Here is an 18,322-nt window from a genome sequence, read left to right on the forward strand (position 1 = left end):
ACTCACTCATCCACAAGTTCGATCTATAAAGAAAGAAGTTCGATCTAAAGTTGGGAGAAGCAGGAAAGAAGAGCGAAGGTCTAGGAGAAGAATGAAGGACGAAATATCTTGTTTTTAGGCTCTATCTCTCTCGTTCATGCGAAGTTCTAATATTTTTGGTGTTGTAGAAGGAGGTTGAAGTTGCAGATCCGAGTTGCAAGAGGACAATGCAGAACCTTGTAGGTAGAAGGAAGAATACCATACCTTGACATCATTAACCATGGGAAGAGTTGTCTTGCTCTAAGAAGGCCTAAGGAGGAGGTTGTATTAGGGTTTCCATAGAAGCTGCAAGGCCAAAGTTGCAGGATCGAAGTTGCAATACTAGTTGCAGTATTGAAGCTAGTAGGTCGAAGTTGCAGTATTGAAGTTTGTTGGTGCAGAATCAGGGAAAGACTTGTTGAAGGGCTAACTTGGTACTTGGAGAAGGACTTGGTCTAGGGTTTGGGTCTTTGTGTCTCACTTTGAAGCAGATTCTATACAAAGAGAAGAGTTTACCGAGTTTTTCCCTTAGATGGGTTTTGCCTTGGTTGCGAACCTAATTTTTGTGTCCTCAATTGTCATTGTTTCGTTCTTAATATTTGTTTGATGAAAATATCTAATTAGAGAATTGAAGAAGATTAACAAAGTTCACAAGCAAATATTAAGGTTAAGGAAAATCAGATTTAATAAGCTGCCACTTTGCATTTTCCAACATGGTATCAGAGCTAAGGTGAACAAGAAAGGCAATTGAAAGGACACTAAGAAGGAATTACTTGTCAAGGGGGAGGAAAAAGGAAACTCTCAAAGGAAGCCTGAAGAAGAAGACTTCAAGAAGGACTATCTCTTGAAGGGATCTAATTGAAGTCTCATTGGTAGACCTCTTTAAAGGAAGCATCAAAGGATCTTATCATTCATCACTCTTGGAAGTTGTTGTTGGAGGAATCCTTGGGAACATCTTTCAAGGGCATTATTAAAGTCTCCTCAAAGATCTTGAAGGCATCAAGAAGGTTCAAGACATCATCAAGGAGAATCTTGGTCATCAAGTAAGTACCATCTATACGTCATATGGGTTCTTTCTGCAAGGAAAGCAATAAGCTCGTTGGAGCATCAAATTATCTAGCAGGGAAGAAAAGGATTGACCTGATACTCACAGAACAAGAGGTAATGGAGTATGTTACTGGAAAAATTAATGAACCTAGAAAAGACAAGACTCAAGACTAGAAAAATACAAGAAAGGGGAAGTAAGGGCTCAAAGGATCATAGTTGAATCCATTAAAGATTCTCTTGTTCCATTTGTTGCAAACTTGAAAACTTCCAAGGCTATGTATGACAAGCTAGTGAACTTGTACTCTGTAAGTACATCAAGACAAAAGATGTCTTTGTGGAATAAGTTATATAGAATGAAGAAATCAAAGGATGAAGATATGGCATCCTTTCTCATGAAAGTCTCTCAGCTAAGAGACCATCTGTAAGGACTTGGGGAAACAATTTCTAGTTCGGAAGTAACCATTTGTGTAGAAAATGCATTGCCACCATAATGGAGCAGCTTTGCAACAAGCATCTACTCCAAGAAAGATTCAACTCCCTTTGATGAGTTGTGGGCTCAACGCATTTTGAAAGAATCAAGGATCAAGTTACAAGATGACATTGGATCAGATGAGTAGCCTCAAACCTTTCTAGCTTGAGTCAAGAAGTTGAAGGGAAAGTTTGGAAAGTCCAAGAAGAAAGACATATCCAAGGCTCAATACTTTAAGGTAAAATGAGTTTGCACAATTTAAGAGGGATTGTCCAAGCCTTCGGAACAACAAGAGAAAGGAATGAAGTGAAGCTCATGTAGCCAAGGAAATGGGCGAACCTGAGAAGAACCCAAAGAAGGAAGAAGTGAAGGACCTTTACTATTAGAAAGGGCATCTTGGTTGGTTCTTGGTAAAATTGGCCTTTCCTTTAGGATAACATGCGTTGTTTAGAAAAGTTCTGATTTTGCATAACATCAAAGAGAGAAGCATGTGATAGTTATATAAGTAGAGTCTACTTGGTTAAGTTTCTTTGTAGAAATCATCTAGTCTTTACAGACTAAGTCACAGGGTTCGACGAACCTGAAGCTTCAGGTTCGAAATTCGCCGAACCCGAAATTTTTTTTTCAAATTCGTTCAGGTTCGGCGAACCTGATCGAACCCGAACCTGTTCGAACCTGAACGAACTTCTTCGAACCTGACGAATTCGAACCTGAAAAAAAAAACGAACCTGAAATCGAACTTGAAAAAATTGCCGCAAATTTCAAGGGTTTTTTAGGTTCGCTGGTTTTTTTTCACCGGTTTTAGTTGCCTGTTTATGAATTCGCGGTTTTATTCATGTCTTCCCGCCAAGAATTTCTTTAAAAGCCATGGTGTTGGAGGCATTTGGCACAAGCTGTCCAGTGTCGAGTGGTTTCATTTGTCGTTGCTGAAGCCTGAGTGACTGTGATTCTGTAACTGTGATTCTGAGCGATTGTGAATTTCTTGAGTGTGGTGAGTAGTGAGTCGTGACTGCCACTGGTCTTGCTGCGAGCCTGCGGCCTGCCGGATCGTGAGTCGTGAGTGGCGACGTTGTTTTGCTGCAGCCTGCGGCCTGCCGGATCGTGAGTTGCTGCCCCAGTGCCACTGCCCAGTGCCCATTACCGACCGGCGACAGGTATGTACACACTGCGCGGGAGCCAATCTTCAGAATTTCGGGTCTGCATTGATGATTACACAATGTATTATGTCGGTGGAAGTCTTTTGCGGTCCGATCTTAACGTAATGTTAACAGTTATACAATGAAACGTTGCGGTTGGGGTCTGTTCTTAACGTAATTTTATACAGTGAAAGGCTGCAGTTGGAACTTGGGGCCCCCGCTTTTCTATAGTCTGTCACCATTGTCACTTCTTGTCGGCCCGCGGGATTAACCTTGTTGTGGTTCACATTTAGGCTTTAACGCCGAACGGTGCTGGGTGCTTGGGGTCTAAGTCACGACTCACAGGGTTCGGGCCGTCGGCTACCAGATTTGTCGAACAGCGAGAGCATGAATATTAATACTGTATAAGTATTAATATTCATGCTCTCGCTGTTCGACAAATCTGGTAGCGTTGTTTTGTTATCCATGATTCCGCTGTCCGTCGTCCGATGTTATCTTAATGCGTTGAGTTGCACAGTGCACTACCCTGATCTCTCTTTTCTCGTTTCCTATTTCCCTGACTGTTATTTGTTCTTTGTTCTGCTGTGTTTCTTCTGTCAGTGTTGAGCTGTGAGTAAGTTGACTGTACAAGGACTTTGGAACTAGTAAAGCCTTATGATAAACTGAGATCACAAATTTTCAAAAGAGATTCCTCAACTTCAGGTTCCATTGTATGCTCTTCATCAAGTGTTGTCCCTATGTTTTCCATCTCATTATCAGATCCATCTCTTGGCATAGAAATATTGCCGAACTTAAAGTCTTGATTGTCTTATTTTTCCCTAGCTTCCAACTCATCCTCAACAAGGTAATGTGACAAAGCAAACAATCCTTCCTCTGAACCAAGAATATATTCTTATGAGATCTGTACATTTATTATTTCTGCCCTCTTCACATTTTTAAAGAATATATGTTTGCCTTCAACAGTTTTGACATTGAGGAATGTTGCCATCTCATCATCCAACCTGTCACCACTATCACTATCTTCCCACAAAGCATGTGAAAGAGTGCATATCCCTTCCATTGGGATCTTAGAATTCTCACTCTTAGGTTCAGAAATATAATCTGATATACGAAATATTTCCTACCCTTCATGAGATTCCTTTTGTAAATCCTCTTCCTCACTGTCTTGGACCCAGTTAAGAGATGGTGGGAGGGCAGCATTATCAAAAGTATAAGGGTTGGCTTTCTTCTTACTTCCCTGTTGTTGTTTTAGATTGATGCCCTTTGAATCACATATAAGTCAGTGCCAAAAACAGTCGCATCCATGATCTTTGCGAGAACTATAGAATTCATGCACAGATTCTTAAATTTTTTTACATCACCCTCCTGAGAACAAGACATATCAATTCTTTGAGCATTGACATTTGCATTTCTTCTCATTTTAAGTAATTGGTTTTGCTATCAATCGACAACATGAGAAAGGGCACAAAGTGTCAAGTTTTGGAATGAGAGTTGGATAAGTTTTTTGAGCCAAGGCCAATGCCTCTACAATTTCAAACGTGTGCCTTTGGAACCTTCCAAAAATAATTTATAGATCAGCACCACTTATATATTATTTGATATTATTTGATATTAGTATTGCACTGGGAGTGGGTGCTGATAGATCAATATAATCCTGGTTTAGAAATACCCAAGTAAACAACTGTCCTGAATCTCCACCTTGTAATTAATGACAGAGCACTGGTTTTCCAGATCTATCCTTTACAGTCAAGCACTGGTTTCTAACTTTCTGGTCACCGACTCACCACTGTTTATAGATTCTGCATTTCATTACTCCAAGCCAAACTTTTCATAACAATACAGAATGAAATCAGGTAGTTGTTTTCTTTTTTCCTTTTTAATTGCATCTTATATTCATTACTAAACAGTGAGAAATACACCAGAATAGTCATTCTTATTAATTGCCTCCTATGCAATGACAAAATTACACAATAGTCATTCATTAGGCCTTAGTTATGTAATCAACATTTCAACAATTGGCTGTTATATAGCAAATTAGCAATTAGCAGTAGCACCAACTTACCAAGCAATCCAGCACTCTGATCTTGATAGTAGACAGTATTGGCAGCTGAACATGACTGTCTTTTAAGTTTTACTGCCTATTTTCAATATTTACATCCATTGCAATGTTATTACTGGATGATCAATAGGAGGTTATTTAAATGCCTATTTTATTATGTTGAGCCTTGACATGTTTATGATGGCATTGTTTTGATGCCCTGCTTTCTGGATGGCCCATAGAGCATGCTGCAGATGTTACATTATACCAGAAACCTTTCATTTTCTAAATGTCACACAATCTGTAGAGTATTTTCTTTGATTATAAATTAGTTCTATAATTTTATTCTCTTCAACTTTCAAGGCTTCAACTTCAAGTCGAAAGTTTCATACTAGGCTGTGTACAAATGAGATCATACTAGGCTGTAGCCTTTGGAGAATATTAAAAAGTCCTAACCCCTTCGCTGCCTCAACACAAACAACTAGAGGTCACAGCCTTTTGACATGCATTAGAAATCATTATTTCATAATTTGTGACTCAATAGGCGTGATTCAGTAGATTTTTTTTACTTCTTACTTTTTAATCAAGATATCAAGTTTTATTTATATTTGAATTTCATTATTTTATCATTTATTTAAATTCGAATTTTAATATGCCATTGCCAACAAAAATGCAGACATATTTTTCATGGCACCTCCAAAGTCAACGGCAGAAGGATGGAAATATGTGGAGAAATTGGACGGGCCTCATGGGAGGCATTTGAAATGCAAGTTATGTAATAATGAATTTTTTGGATCTTTAACTAGAGTCATGGACCACTTACTGTCTGTCACTAATGGCAAAGGAGGTGGCGTTGAAGGTTGCAAGAATGTGTCTGCATAGCTCAAGGAGACACTTCAGAAAGATTATGACAATATACAAAAGGCTAAGAAAGTGAATGAAAGCAAAAGACAACGTGTTCAAACAGAAATTGCAATGAATTACAATTCATTCTCTGCACTTTCTTCAAGCACGGTTGATGTTGGGGGTTCATCTCAGTCAAAGTTCAGTAAATCAAGTGGGACAGCCACATTAAATACTCTTTGGAAGCCCATGCAGAAACAAGAAGTTGATGATGTTGTAGGTGATATGTTTTTTGAATGTGCAATTCCATTTAATGTGGCAAGAAGCCCTTACTTCATCAATGCATGTAAGATGATGGCAGGTTTTGGTAAAGGATATCTCCCTCCTAGTTCTGAGACCATAAGGACCACTATTTTGAAGAGGTCAAAAGAAAGAGTTACAAACAATTTGCAGAAGATCAAAGACTCTTGGAAGGAAACAGGGTGCACAATTTTATCAGATGGCTGGTCAGATATGAATCATAGACCTCTAATTAATGTGTTGGTTTCTTGCCCTAAAGGGGTACTTTTTTTGAAAGTAGTTGATGCATCAGGGAATAAGAAGACCTCTGAATATATTTTCAAGATTTTAGAGGAAGCTATTCTTGAGGTTGGAGAAGAAAATGTGGTCCAGGTTATAACAGATAGTGCTTCAAATTGTGTTGGAGCAGGAAAAATGGTCATGGATAAATACAGAAGAATATATTGGACACCTTGTGCTGCCCATTGTCTTGACTTATTGTTACATGACTTGGCAAAGTTTCCATGGATTAATGAGACAGTTCGGAGGGGGAAACAAATTTCTCACTTCATATTTAACCATCAACTCACATTGATCTTGTACAGGAATAATGCATCTAGAGAGTTGCTCAGGCCTTGTGACACCAGGTTTGCCACATATTATATTACTCTCAAAAGGTTAGTTGAAGAAAAAGGGAGTATAAGAGGTGTTTTTTGCAACAATGAGTGGGAAAAGTCTCATCTTTCAAAGGAAGCTAAAGGAAAGGAGTTGGAACAGGTGATTTTAGGGACTGCTTTTTGGGACAATGCTGAGAAGGTCTTAAAAGTATGTGAACCAATTGTTGATATGCTTCGCATGGTTGATAGTGATACCCCTTCCATGGGTTTTGTTTATGAGGGCATGGATCATGCTAAAGAAGCCATTGCAAAATCTTTTAATAATGAGGAAAATGAGTACATTGCAATATGGGAGATGATTGATGAAAGATGGAAGATGTTGCATAGTCCTTTACATGCAGCAGCTTGTTATTTGGATCCTAGACTCTTTGGGATAGAAAGAACAAATGATGCAGAAGTCATGAATGGCCTTTATGATGCAGTTGAACGGTTGGTCCCTGATCGAGAAGAATGCAGGATAATTAGAGAGCAGCTCCGAGCATACAGGTTGGAAGAGGGAATATTTGCAAGGTCTAGTGCAGTACAAGATAGGCCCAATATTCCTCCAGGGAGATGGTGGCAGTTTTATGGATCAGAGACTCCTGAATTGCAACGTTTTGTAGTTCGTATTTTGAGCCAGGGATCAAGTGCCTCTGCTTGTGAAAGGAACTGGAGTAGCTTTAACCATATCCAGTCCAAGAAAAGAAACAAATTATTGTCTACAAGGTTGGAAGACCTTGTTTATGTTCGCAGTAATTTGAAGTTGGCCTTGAGTAGTGTGGCCAAAGATGCATCTAGTTCCTACGAGCCATGGTTTGATGTTGATTTAGAGCCAGAAGAAGATGATATTAGCACTGATGGTGATTCACTAGATGATCCAAATGTTGGAATTCCATCTATTGATGACTTTGATGATCCCCATTCTAGTGCCTTTACTATGCCATATGCACATGATGATTGAGAGCTTTTTGATCATACTAGAGTCTAGTAGGCCATAAGTATAGACTATCTATGTTTTTTGAATTTCCTAGAACAATTTTATGGATTATAACTATTTGGCAATGGTCTTTATGACTTCCTTATTATATTAGCATTGATGATGATGAGCCAAATGATGGAATTCCATGTGTTGATGACTTTGATGATATTATGACTTTGATGATGTTTAAAATTTTGAAATTTGAAGATGTCCTACAATGATGTGTATGTTTAAATTTTGATCATGTTTTGATTATGTGATTTTTTAAAAGATTACTAGTATTTGACATTCATTTAAATTTTTAAGACTGAAAATTATGTCATTTCTTTTTGCAAACTACTATTGCGTATGTTTACATTTAACTAGATGTTAGAATGATTACATTATTGATGTATGTTTACTAATAAGAATTTGTGTTCATGTGTTTATGGATTGATTATGAATTTTCTATTATTTTGTCATATATAGATATATATATAAATATATATATATATATATATATATATGAAAAATATGTATAGTCGAACCTAATGCCGAACCTCATTCGAACCTGATCGGAAAATTCGAACTCGAATCGAACTTAATCCTTGTCGAACTCGAACTCGAACTCGAACCGTGTGACATAGTTTACAGATAGATAGATAGACCATTTTGCATATATTGTTCATCCAAGCATTATCTAACATTATGTTAGAGGCAGTCATCTTGCTTTGATGGATCATTATGATCCTGGAAGAACCATCATTGTGGAAGGATCTTGGGACAAGCACTATGACAAAGTTAGTATACATTCAATGTAATGTGGAAGTAATACTGGTAAAGGGATGAAGAAATGAAATGGGATAGGATGCAATCTCTTTGTGAGATATATGTATAGCTAGATGATGGGACAAGAAGCATAGGAATGCACATCAAAAGTGACACTTGGATAAGATTCATGTAGAATCTTGTAACATGCTCAGTATGATTGTATGATGTTTAAAAGGAAGAATTTGACTTACTGAAGGATGTATAAAATATTAAGACTCGCATAGGAATGCACATTAAAAGTGACACTTGGATAAGATTCATGTAGAATCTTGTAACATGCTCAGTATGATTGCATGATGTTTAAAAGGAAGAATTTGACTTACTTAAGGATGTATAAAATATTAAGACTCTCTCTAGAATATGTAAATTAATGACTAACATCCGGTATAATATCTAGAAGAAAAAGTTGTAAATTGGTAATTTGGTTAACATATTACTTTTGCTACCTAGAAGAATGTTGCAAGAATATATGATGAAGTTGAACAAGTTCATATATATAGTATTGAGGGAAGCTCAATATCTGGTACCTGGCAACTATGAAGTTAAGATATGTTCATCTTTGAGGTAGCAGTGTGAGAAGATAACCTTAAGGTCAAAGGAGATTACTTTCATGAGAAAGCTATGATCAGCTTGAAGTTTGGAAAGTCTTAATGCAATGCCTTCATGTCAAAGATGAAAGTGATGAGCAAGAGAAATGACGTAGATCCTATCACAAGAACAAAGAGAAGAGATCGCTCCATGATACCTTAAAAGAAAGCAAGCTCGATGCAAGAGATGTGAAGGAAAGAAGAAACCATGTAGCTATGAAGATCAAGCAAATGGTACTCTTAAAAAGACAAGTTATAAGGCTTGTGATGTTGACTTCCCAAATAGAAAGGAAGTATGGATTTCCTCTAGCTTTGAGAGGGAATAAAAGGACTCTCCTTGAATAAGAGCAGGGATCTATTCTCTATTCAAAAGGAGAATAGGGATGTCCTCTCTGGTTGAGAGGAAGTGATGTTGGACATCACATGTGCATTCTCTTCTTCAGGTGATGAAGAGAGAATGACGAAGGATTGGATAAGCATCAGTGGTTTTCATGAGGATAAAACATCCAAGAAAGGAAAGGTACCAACACTCTTTGAGGATGTGACAGGTATCCAAGACAAGAGTGGTCGAAGAGGACCGATATTCCTTAAGGACTCGGGATTGGAGATCCAAGATAAGAATAGTCCTAAAAGGACATGCCTTGTAGACATCCAGATGGGGTATGTACCTTGTAGAGGTAGCGCAGTATCACACGTAAAGCCTCCCAGCATAATGCTCTTGATTAAAGCAGAGCTTGTCTAGTTAGGCCTCAGACACAGTGTTGGCCATAATGATGATGCTTACAGTTTGCTTATCAATCTGACTCTTCTTATGAGAACTCTTCAATTTGAGAATGATGTTGTATTGGTTGTACAATTATGAATACCTCCCTAGTTAAAAGGGAGTATTGGAAATGTAACTAGTTTCAATCTTCATAATTGTTGTTGTGCTCATTTCAATATGTATCCTATCTAATAAGCAATAGAAGAGAAGAGAAGAAAAAGTTATTATTAGTAAAGCATGGGTTTCGTGCTCATTATTGATGGCCTTCTAGGTAAAAGCATGTTCTTCATGCTTCTAGGGTTTGTTAGGTGTTAGGATTTATTTTCATGAGTCAAAGCAGTCAACATCATTTTTATAAGAGCCTTCCGAGCAAAATGTAATTGTAAAAAGTTCACAAGCAAATATTAAGGTTAAGGAAAATAAGATTAAATAAGTTGCCACTTTGCATTTTCCAACATAGAGTAGGTAAGGGAGGCTAACATAACATAAGGACATAAGCCCATACAAGAGACCAACAAGGTAACCCCTCATGGAATGTCCTTCAATATAAGAAAGTACAAGTCTCAACTAGGGTTTATTCAACCGCAAAGGTGAAATGTCCTCCAAGCAAGATCCTCCTTGGGCTCAACACCCCTCCTCTAAGATAGTGTGGTTTCCAACAAGCTATTAGTCCAATGCTCCTTCATGTGGTGCACTATCAAAGTGTCCTCATGCAAGGCACTCCTCTAATTGTGTCCATGTGTCCTCTCATGTGCCCAATGTTACTCTTATGCGTGCCAATGTGGTCACTAAGCTCAAATGTTCATCCTTAACATGTGTTTGAGTCAAAAAGCAACCTCCATGAAGTATGTGTTGATTTGAGGTAACATCGGATGTGCTCTAGCCATGAAAATTGGTGGAGAGGCTAAAGCACATGAGATCTCCAAGACCCAGAAATCCTTTTGGAAAATTCCATCCGGATGAGGAGTTATTAAAATAATTAATATTTTTAATGAGTTCCTAAGTCTAAACTTAGGAAAATAAAAATATTAATGGGTATTCATAAAGATAAGGAGGAGAAGCTTCTAATAAACGAGGATCAAGTCTATTTTAATCTTAGTTGTTGATTAGGGACTTAATCTCGACCGTTGATTCATCAACAGGAAAGGTATAAGAGGAGGCTTGAGGGTCAAATGGACATACACCAAGAGAGACTAGTCAGTTCGATTTATGGAGAGGGGTTTGTTGAGAAATTCGAACTAGTGGTCTAGATTGCAGTGAGGGGCAACGAGTACATAGCAGAGAGGCGAGGATAGTGCCTGAGGACTAGCACAAAGATCAGAGAAGCAGACGCAGAGCCAGTTAGAAAGATGCAAAGGCAGCTGGATTGCGCAGTGACAGGAGGGCCTGCGAGGGTGACACAGAGAGGCCAAGTGCTGATGCAGTGAGGCAAAGTGCTGACACAGAGGGTCAGGGAGCTGCACAGAGGCTAGCTGGGATGACGCTGAGCCTAAGGGAAGTGCCAGAGGATTTTCGTGGTATTATTGTCGTGTGTCTATCTCTGTTGGGTAAGCCAGTTTGGCACCCTAGTTGTACTCAAGAAAGTTGATTAATAAAACCCTCCTCTGCTGCACCAGTTTTCTCGCGTTGGGTTTTTCTAGGGACAATTGTCCAAAAATAACTGTGTTGATGTGTTTGATTTTTATGCATGTATTTGTTTCTGCATAATGGTGTGATATCTGCAATAGAATTTATTTTAATATTTATTGAAGGGATTTCATAAATAACTTATTAGAAAATAAGTAGGTAAAATAAATCAGTTGTTGTAGTATTAGAATTTCTGTTTAGAAATTTTCACATGGTATTAGAGCAAAGAATCAGAGACAAGAAGGGAAAATCAATTATGGGTCAACATCATGATGCAGAAGCATCCACGTCAAGAGACTCGTGCAGATTTTCAGAAAATTGCACAAGAGATAGAAATTTTGATTTCTTTATGTTGGCTTCCAGATTGGGAGAAGAAGTTGCTTGCGTAGCAAGCTCTGCATCATCAAGGGTATGGTATATAGACATTGCAGCCTCTTGGCATATGACAGGAATCCGGGAATGTTTCTCATATTAACAGGAGGAAAGAATGAATTTTCAGATCACCATGGGGAATAAGGCAAAGTGTACTCTAGTAGGGAAGGGTACCATAGTTTTTCAAACAACAATAAGAGAACGGTTCTAAGTTACCAATGTGCTGCATGTGCCAGAACTGGGGATGGGCTTACTTTCTGTATCACAACTTCAATGCAAGGGCTATGACATTTTCTTCATTAAGAAGAAAGTATACGTCAAACACCCGAGTAGGAAAAAGAAAGTACAGATCGGAATTAGAAGTAACAGGTTGTACAGGTTGCAGCTAGAATCAACTTGGATTTATTTTCTGAAAACCAAGGACGAGGTTTTATGTCAATTCAAAGAGTTCAACGCAATCTGACAGGAAAGAAAATAAAAGTATTGTGCTCAGACAATGGTGGAGAATATGTCGACAAGGCCTTCACCGATTTTTGCGCTATGGAGGGCATCAAAAGAGAGTGGACAGCTCCTTACAATCTGGAGCAGAATGGAGTAGCAGAAAGGAAGAACAGGATTGTCATGGAAGCAACCAGGGCTATGACGTATGATCAGGATATGCCAAAATTCATGTGGACAGAAACATGCAGCACGATAGTCTATGTTCAAAATTGAACTCCTCATAAGGCATTGGGCAAGATTACTCCAGAGAAACTCTTCATCGAGAAGACACCTGAAGTTAGTCATTTCAGGATATTTGAGAGTTTAGCATATTGTCATATGCTCGAGGAGAAGAGGAAGAAGTTAGATCAAACTGCAGAGGAAGGATATCTAGTGGGATATAGCGAGAATGCTAAGGCATATAGAATCTCTCTCCTAGGGAGCAGGAAGGTAGTAGTCCAACGAGATGTGAAGTTCATGGAAGATAGGGCCTTCAGAAAATCTCGAGAAATGCCTTCCAAGGAGCAGTCAAAAGATGAGTCGTTGGTCAAACCACTTCAACCAGCGGAAGCCAGTACTAATAATTCTCCTTTAGAACAAGAGGAATCACAAGCAGAGGAGGAGCTAACAGATGCACCTACTACCAGGGGAAGAACAAGTTGGGAACTCCGACAGATTCTGCGGGATGCAGAAGATTTCATTGGTGCACCCAAGAACAATAAAAGGGAGCAAAGGCAGCGAGATAGATATCAAGCCTTAGTAGCTTAGGTTGCGGAACCTTCCAATTTTCAGGAGGCCGCTCAACATCAAGTTTGGATGGATGCGATCGTAAAGGAATATAGCTCTATAATGGTGAATGATATCTAGGAAGTAGTGCCTAGGCCTCAAGACAGATCAGTGGTAGGTTCGAGATGGATCTACAAGATTAAATATGCTGCAGACGGCAGTGTGGAAAAATACAAAGCCAGGTTTGTGGCTAAGGGGTATGCTCAGAAGGAAGGAATAGACTACGAAAAGACCTCTGCCCAAGTAGCCAGGTATACATCTATTAGAACTGTGATATCTCTTGCAGCACAGATGGGATGGGAGATTCATCAGATGGATGTCAAAACGGCATTCTTGAACGGGGTGATAGAAGAGGAAGTATACATTGAATAGCCAGAAGGCTTTGAGACACATGAGAAGAAGTCTCATGTATGCAGATTGAAGAAAATGTTGTATTGGCTCAAACAGGCACCTAAAGCATGGTATGGTCGAATTGATGGCTACTTGCAGAAGATGGGGTTCATCAAGAGTGATGCAGATCTCAATCTCTATTATCTGGTTGTAGAGAATGAGTCTCTAGTCCTAGTATTATATGTGGATGATCTCTTCCTGACAGGATCATCTAGGCTCATCGAAGACTGCAAGAAGAATCTAGCCACAGAGTTTGACATGAAGGATTTGGGACAGATGCATTATTTCCTGGGGTTGGAAGTTTGGCAGCAAAAGGGTGAGATCTTCCTTGGACAAGGGAGATATGCTACAGATATCTTGAATAGATTCAAGATGCAAGACTGTAGGTCAATGGCTACTCCAATGATCACCAACTAGAAGAAAATTGATGCATTAGAAGACAAAGATGTTGATCCCACCTTTTACAGGCAACTCATAGGGTCCCTGATGTATCTGGTCAATACCAGACCAGACATTTGCTACACTATCAACACCCTCAGTCAATTCATGGTGGAACCGAAGAGGGCTCATTAGGCAGCAGCCAAACATGTTCTTAGATATATACAGGGAGCGGTCGAGTATGGACTCTTGTACACCAAAAGTAATGATATCAAATTAAGTGGGTTTACTGATGCAGATTGAGCTGGAAGTTCAGTAGATCGGAAAAGTACCTCTGGGTATTGTTTCAACATTGGATCAGGGATGACCTCTTGGTGCAGTAGGAAACAGAAATCCGTAGCTCTAAGCTCAGTCGAAGCAGAATATATGGCCGCTAGCACAGCATCGTGCGAAGCCATATGGCTTAGAAAAGTGCTTGTAAACCGATTCAGAATAAGGATGGAGGCGACCAGAATCATCTATGATAATCAGAGTTGCATCAAGTTCTCTGAGAATCCAGTGTTTCATGATCGGTCAAAGCACATCGATATTCAGTGTCACTTTGTTAGAGATTATGTCCAATGAGGAGATGTAAAGTTGAGCTACACTCCTACAGGAGAATAGGTGGCGGGCATCCATACCAAGGCCCTTGGAAGAACAAAGTTCAGTTATTTCAGGGAGAATATGGGGATGGTGAAGGATCCATTTCAGTAGCAGAAATGGATAAGGGTCAGGTGTTGCAATGCAGCAGTTAGCAGTGTTATGGGCAACATGATGCAGCATTTGAGAGAGTTGCAGTGTTGGGAGGAAGGACCAATAGCAACACGGATGCAAAGGGAGCTGCAGTACAGATGTAGCAGTGGCAGTGACAGAAACATGGGCAGCAGTACAGGAAGCAGCAGTACAGAGGATGTTGGTAGTAGGCCAAGCATCAGCACAAGTACCGATGATGGATGATCTGTGTGATGTTCAGTGGTGAAGCATTACTAGAGCACATTCCTCGCTAAGAGGGAGTGTTGATTTGGGGTAGCATCGGATGTGCTCTATCCATGAAAATTGGTGGAGAGGCTAAATCACATGATATCTCCAAGACCCAGAAATCCTTTTGGAAAATTCCATCCGGATGAGGGGTTATTAAAATAATTAATATTTTTAATGAGTTCCTAAGTCTAAACTTAGGAAAATAAAAATATTAATGGGTATTAATAAAGATAAGGATGAGAAGCTTCTAAGAGACGAGGATCAAGTCTATTTTAATCTTAGCCATTGATTAGGGACTTAATCTCGGTCGTTGATTCATCAATAGGAAAAGTATAAGAGGAAGCTTGAGGGACAATTGGAGATACACCAAGAGAGACCATTCAGTTAGATTTCTGGAGCAGGGTTTGCTAAGAAATTTGAACTTGTGGTCTGGATTGCAGCAAAGGGCGGCGAGTACATAGCAGAGAGGCAGGGATAGTACCTGAGGACCAGCGCAAGATCAGAGAGGCATACGCAGAGCCAGTTAGAAAGACGCAGAGGCAGCTGGATTGCGCAGTGATTGGAGGGCCTGCGTGGGTGATGTAGAGAGGCCAACTGCTGACACAGTGAGGCAGAGTGCTGACACAGTGAGGCAGTGTGCTAACGCAGAAGGTCAGGGAGCTACGTAGAGGCTAGTTGGGCTGACGCTGAGCCTAAGGGAAGCGTCGGAGGATTTTCGTGGTATTACTACCGTGTGTCTATCTCTGTTGGGTAAGCCAGTTTGGCACCCTAGTTGTACTCAAGAAAGTTGATTAATAAAACCCTCCTCTGCTGCACCGGTTTTCCCGCATTGGGTTTTTCCGAGGAAAATTGTCCAAAAATAACTGTGTTGATGTGTTTGATTCTTGTGCATGTATTTGTTTCTGTATAATGGTGTGATATCTGCAGTAGAATTTATTTTAATATTTATTGAAGGGATTTCGTAAATAACTTATTGGAAAATAAGTAGGTAAAATAAATCAATTGTTGCAGTAATAGAATTTAGGTTTAGAAATTTTCACAGTATGCTCTTCAAACCAAGCATCCTCAAGTTAAGTGCCCAACCCCCAATGTGTATCACACAATCCCAAGCTCCTAAGGCCAAATGCCCTCCTCCAAATACATAGCACTCCTCCAACTACATAGGTACTCCTTCCTAATAAAACAACCAACTTCCCAATCGTGTGCACCCAATGCATTAGTCATCATGTCAACCATGGTAACAACCTCCTAGGTGAGGGCACTATGCTAGCACTCTAACCAAGGTCATGCACCGATCCAAAATAAGTCATTCATTTGTCCATGAAGCATCACCAAGGGGCTATGAGACCTTGCTCTCTTCTAGCAAGGTGAAAACACATTTGGAGTAACCCGAAGAGATAACGTGTTCTTGAGAGCATCATTGTTGTTTTTCTTTAACCTTTTTAATTTTCTCCTCAAGGCCACCATCCTTCTTTTAGCAAGTAATCTCATAATGCCCCAATTTGCCACAATAACAAGAAGTATTATTCCTGTCAATTTGATCTTCACAATCTTATCATGGTCTACACCATGGCTTCCTTCTTGATTTCCATCTACACTCTTTCTCTATACTCGTGTCAGCCCTTTCCCTTTATGAAATGATCCTATTGCTTATTGCTAATCTTTTCTCCATCAAGCAATTTCTCATATGCCCTGATCATTATAGAGAAAAACGAATCATAGGTATCCTCATTACCTTCTTTCCTTGAAGCTCAATTTGCTTGGAACATGGAATACAAAACATCACAAGATTTAATTCTATCAGATGTCCTTTCTACTTCAACACATATTTTCCTCATCCGCCCATCTTCAACTATATCTCCTCCACATGAGGTAGATAGTCATCAATCTTGTCAACAAAGAAGGATTCATGAGAGATCAACTCTTTCTCAAGGTGCATAACCTAACTTTTATCAAACTTGTTGAAAATATTCTTTATTCAAGCAATCAATCCCATATTATAGAACCAAATCTCCCTTGAGATGTCAATCGTCATAACACATACAATGTCAACCTTCTTCCCATTCACCATGAACTTCTCATGTTCATCCATAGGATCAAGAACAACAGTTTCTGTAAATTCCTAGAGAGCTTTGCTCTTCAACATAGTCTCCATGTCTTGTGTCCACAAGTCATAGTTGTCCCTGTTGAGCACCACATATTACTTGTCTCAAACCCATATTAGTTCAACACATTCATTCAAAACACTACAAGTCCAAATACAAGTCAGTTCTTTCAAGAAATCTGACTTCACCCAAATACATCATGTGTTCCTATGATGCAACAACCTCCAAAAAGCCTTGAAGCACTAGAAACAAGCTACAATCTTCAAAACCTAGGATCTAATACCCTGTTATACACTCAAGTATTTTCCATAAATAGGAAACAGTGTCCAAACAAACTACATTACACAACATATGAACATTATCCACATGATTTCCACATCTCTAGATATATTGATAGACCATCTATATGTACACTTCAGTGCATAACCAATCTCCTTAAAACAAGATTGATTTGGTGAAGTTTGATCACGCAAGGTGGCCTCAAAGTGGTTAGACAATCTCACTATTCTGACTGATACTGGACCTACTCCGCTAATTGACCACATGCCAATGCCCAGACAGATCTCAATCAACTGTCTTGGTTGTTGTTCATTTTAACTGTGATTGAGAACCCTTGACCTGTACAAATTACATCTTTAAGGTGGCAGTACACATCCAACAACATTATCATTTCATCTTGATCCCATTAGGATAACAACACATAAAAACTTAATGACCTTCCTTTAATACAAAGTAGGAGAGTCTAAAAAGGATTGCTAACATGAAAACCCTTGTGGTAACTAATGAGTGAAAGAGCCAAAATGGTTACATTTTATGTTTTCCATGTGCAGAGACCAAAATCAGTTGTTCAATGCAATGCAAGTATAATGATAATTGTAAAAAATCAAAGGTTTGAAAAGAAAATTATCTCTAGTTTAAATTATGAGAATGTCCAAAACATTACCGCTGTATGAAAAATTGTTGTTATTGTGTTTTTTTGCATGTTCAATCTGATATTTGGATACAGAAGTGCATTAAGCAGCACTTTTCCAACCTGTTATGAAAAACATACAACCAAATTAGACCTTTGCCTTGTACTAGTAAACAAAAGATTAAACATTGAAGACTCTGTTATGTTACCAAAAAATATTAAGTTAAGCTATTTTAGAAAGAACAAAAGGAAACAACCCAATAACAACCCCCTGGCTAGAGTTACGAATAAAACTGTGATAACCCAAAATTACCTTCAGAAATAAAACAATGTTTATATTATGTCCACAAAACACATTCCTCAGAATAAGGGGTGAGAACACATTTACAGAAGATTATTCCACCCTAAACAGCTAAAAATTGGTGAAAAATAAAAATTAGAAGAAAAGAATATAAAATCTTCCCTCCTCAATGTGAGTTCTCTATACCTAACCTTTCTAATTAATGCAACACTTCTCCACACAACAAAATTTCCACCAAGAAGATTCAAGACACAGTGACAATCAAAATTCAAATGAACTCCTGATTCCCTATTTTAGGGGAACCCTAGTAACCACCACTGTGGCTGTCA

At 38.9% G+C, this 18,322-nt stretch overlaps 1 protein-coding gene across 2 annotated transcripts in view; it reads right to left on the bottom strand.

The window, feature by feature from the left end:
* LOC149258518 (uncharacterized) overlaps positions 1–18,322 on the bottom strand; it is a 320,770-nt gene that overhangs the window by 60,152 nt on the left and 242,296 nt on the right. For both annotated transcript variants that reach the window (XM_089415470.1, XM_089415474.1), the window contains exon 9: positions 17,726–17,815. In XM_089415470.1, the coding sequence (XP_089271596.1) occupies positions 17,726–17,815 (90 nt within the window). The remainder of the gene's footprint in view (positions 1–17,725; positions 17,816–18,322) is intronic.

The sequence above is a fragment of the Pinus tabuliformis genome, chromosome 6 (assembly GCF_031772625.1).
Source record: "Pinus tabuliformis cultivar Carrire ecotype Pingquan chromosome 6, CPIR1, whole genome shotgun sequence".
Lineage (NCBI taxonomy): Eukaryota > Viridiplantae > Streptophyta > Pinopsida > Pinales > Pinaceae > Pinus > Pinus tabuliformis.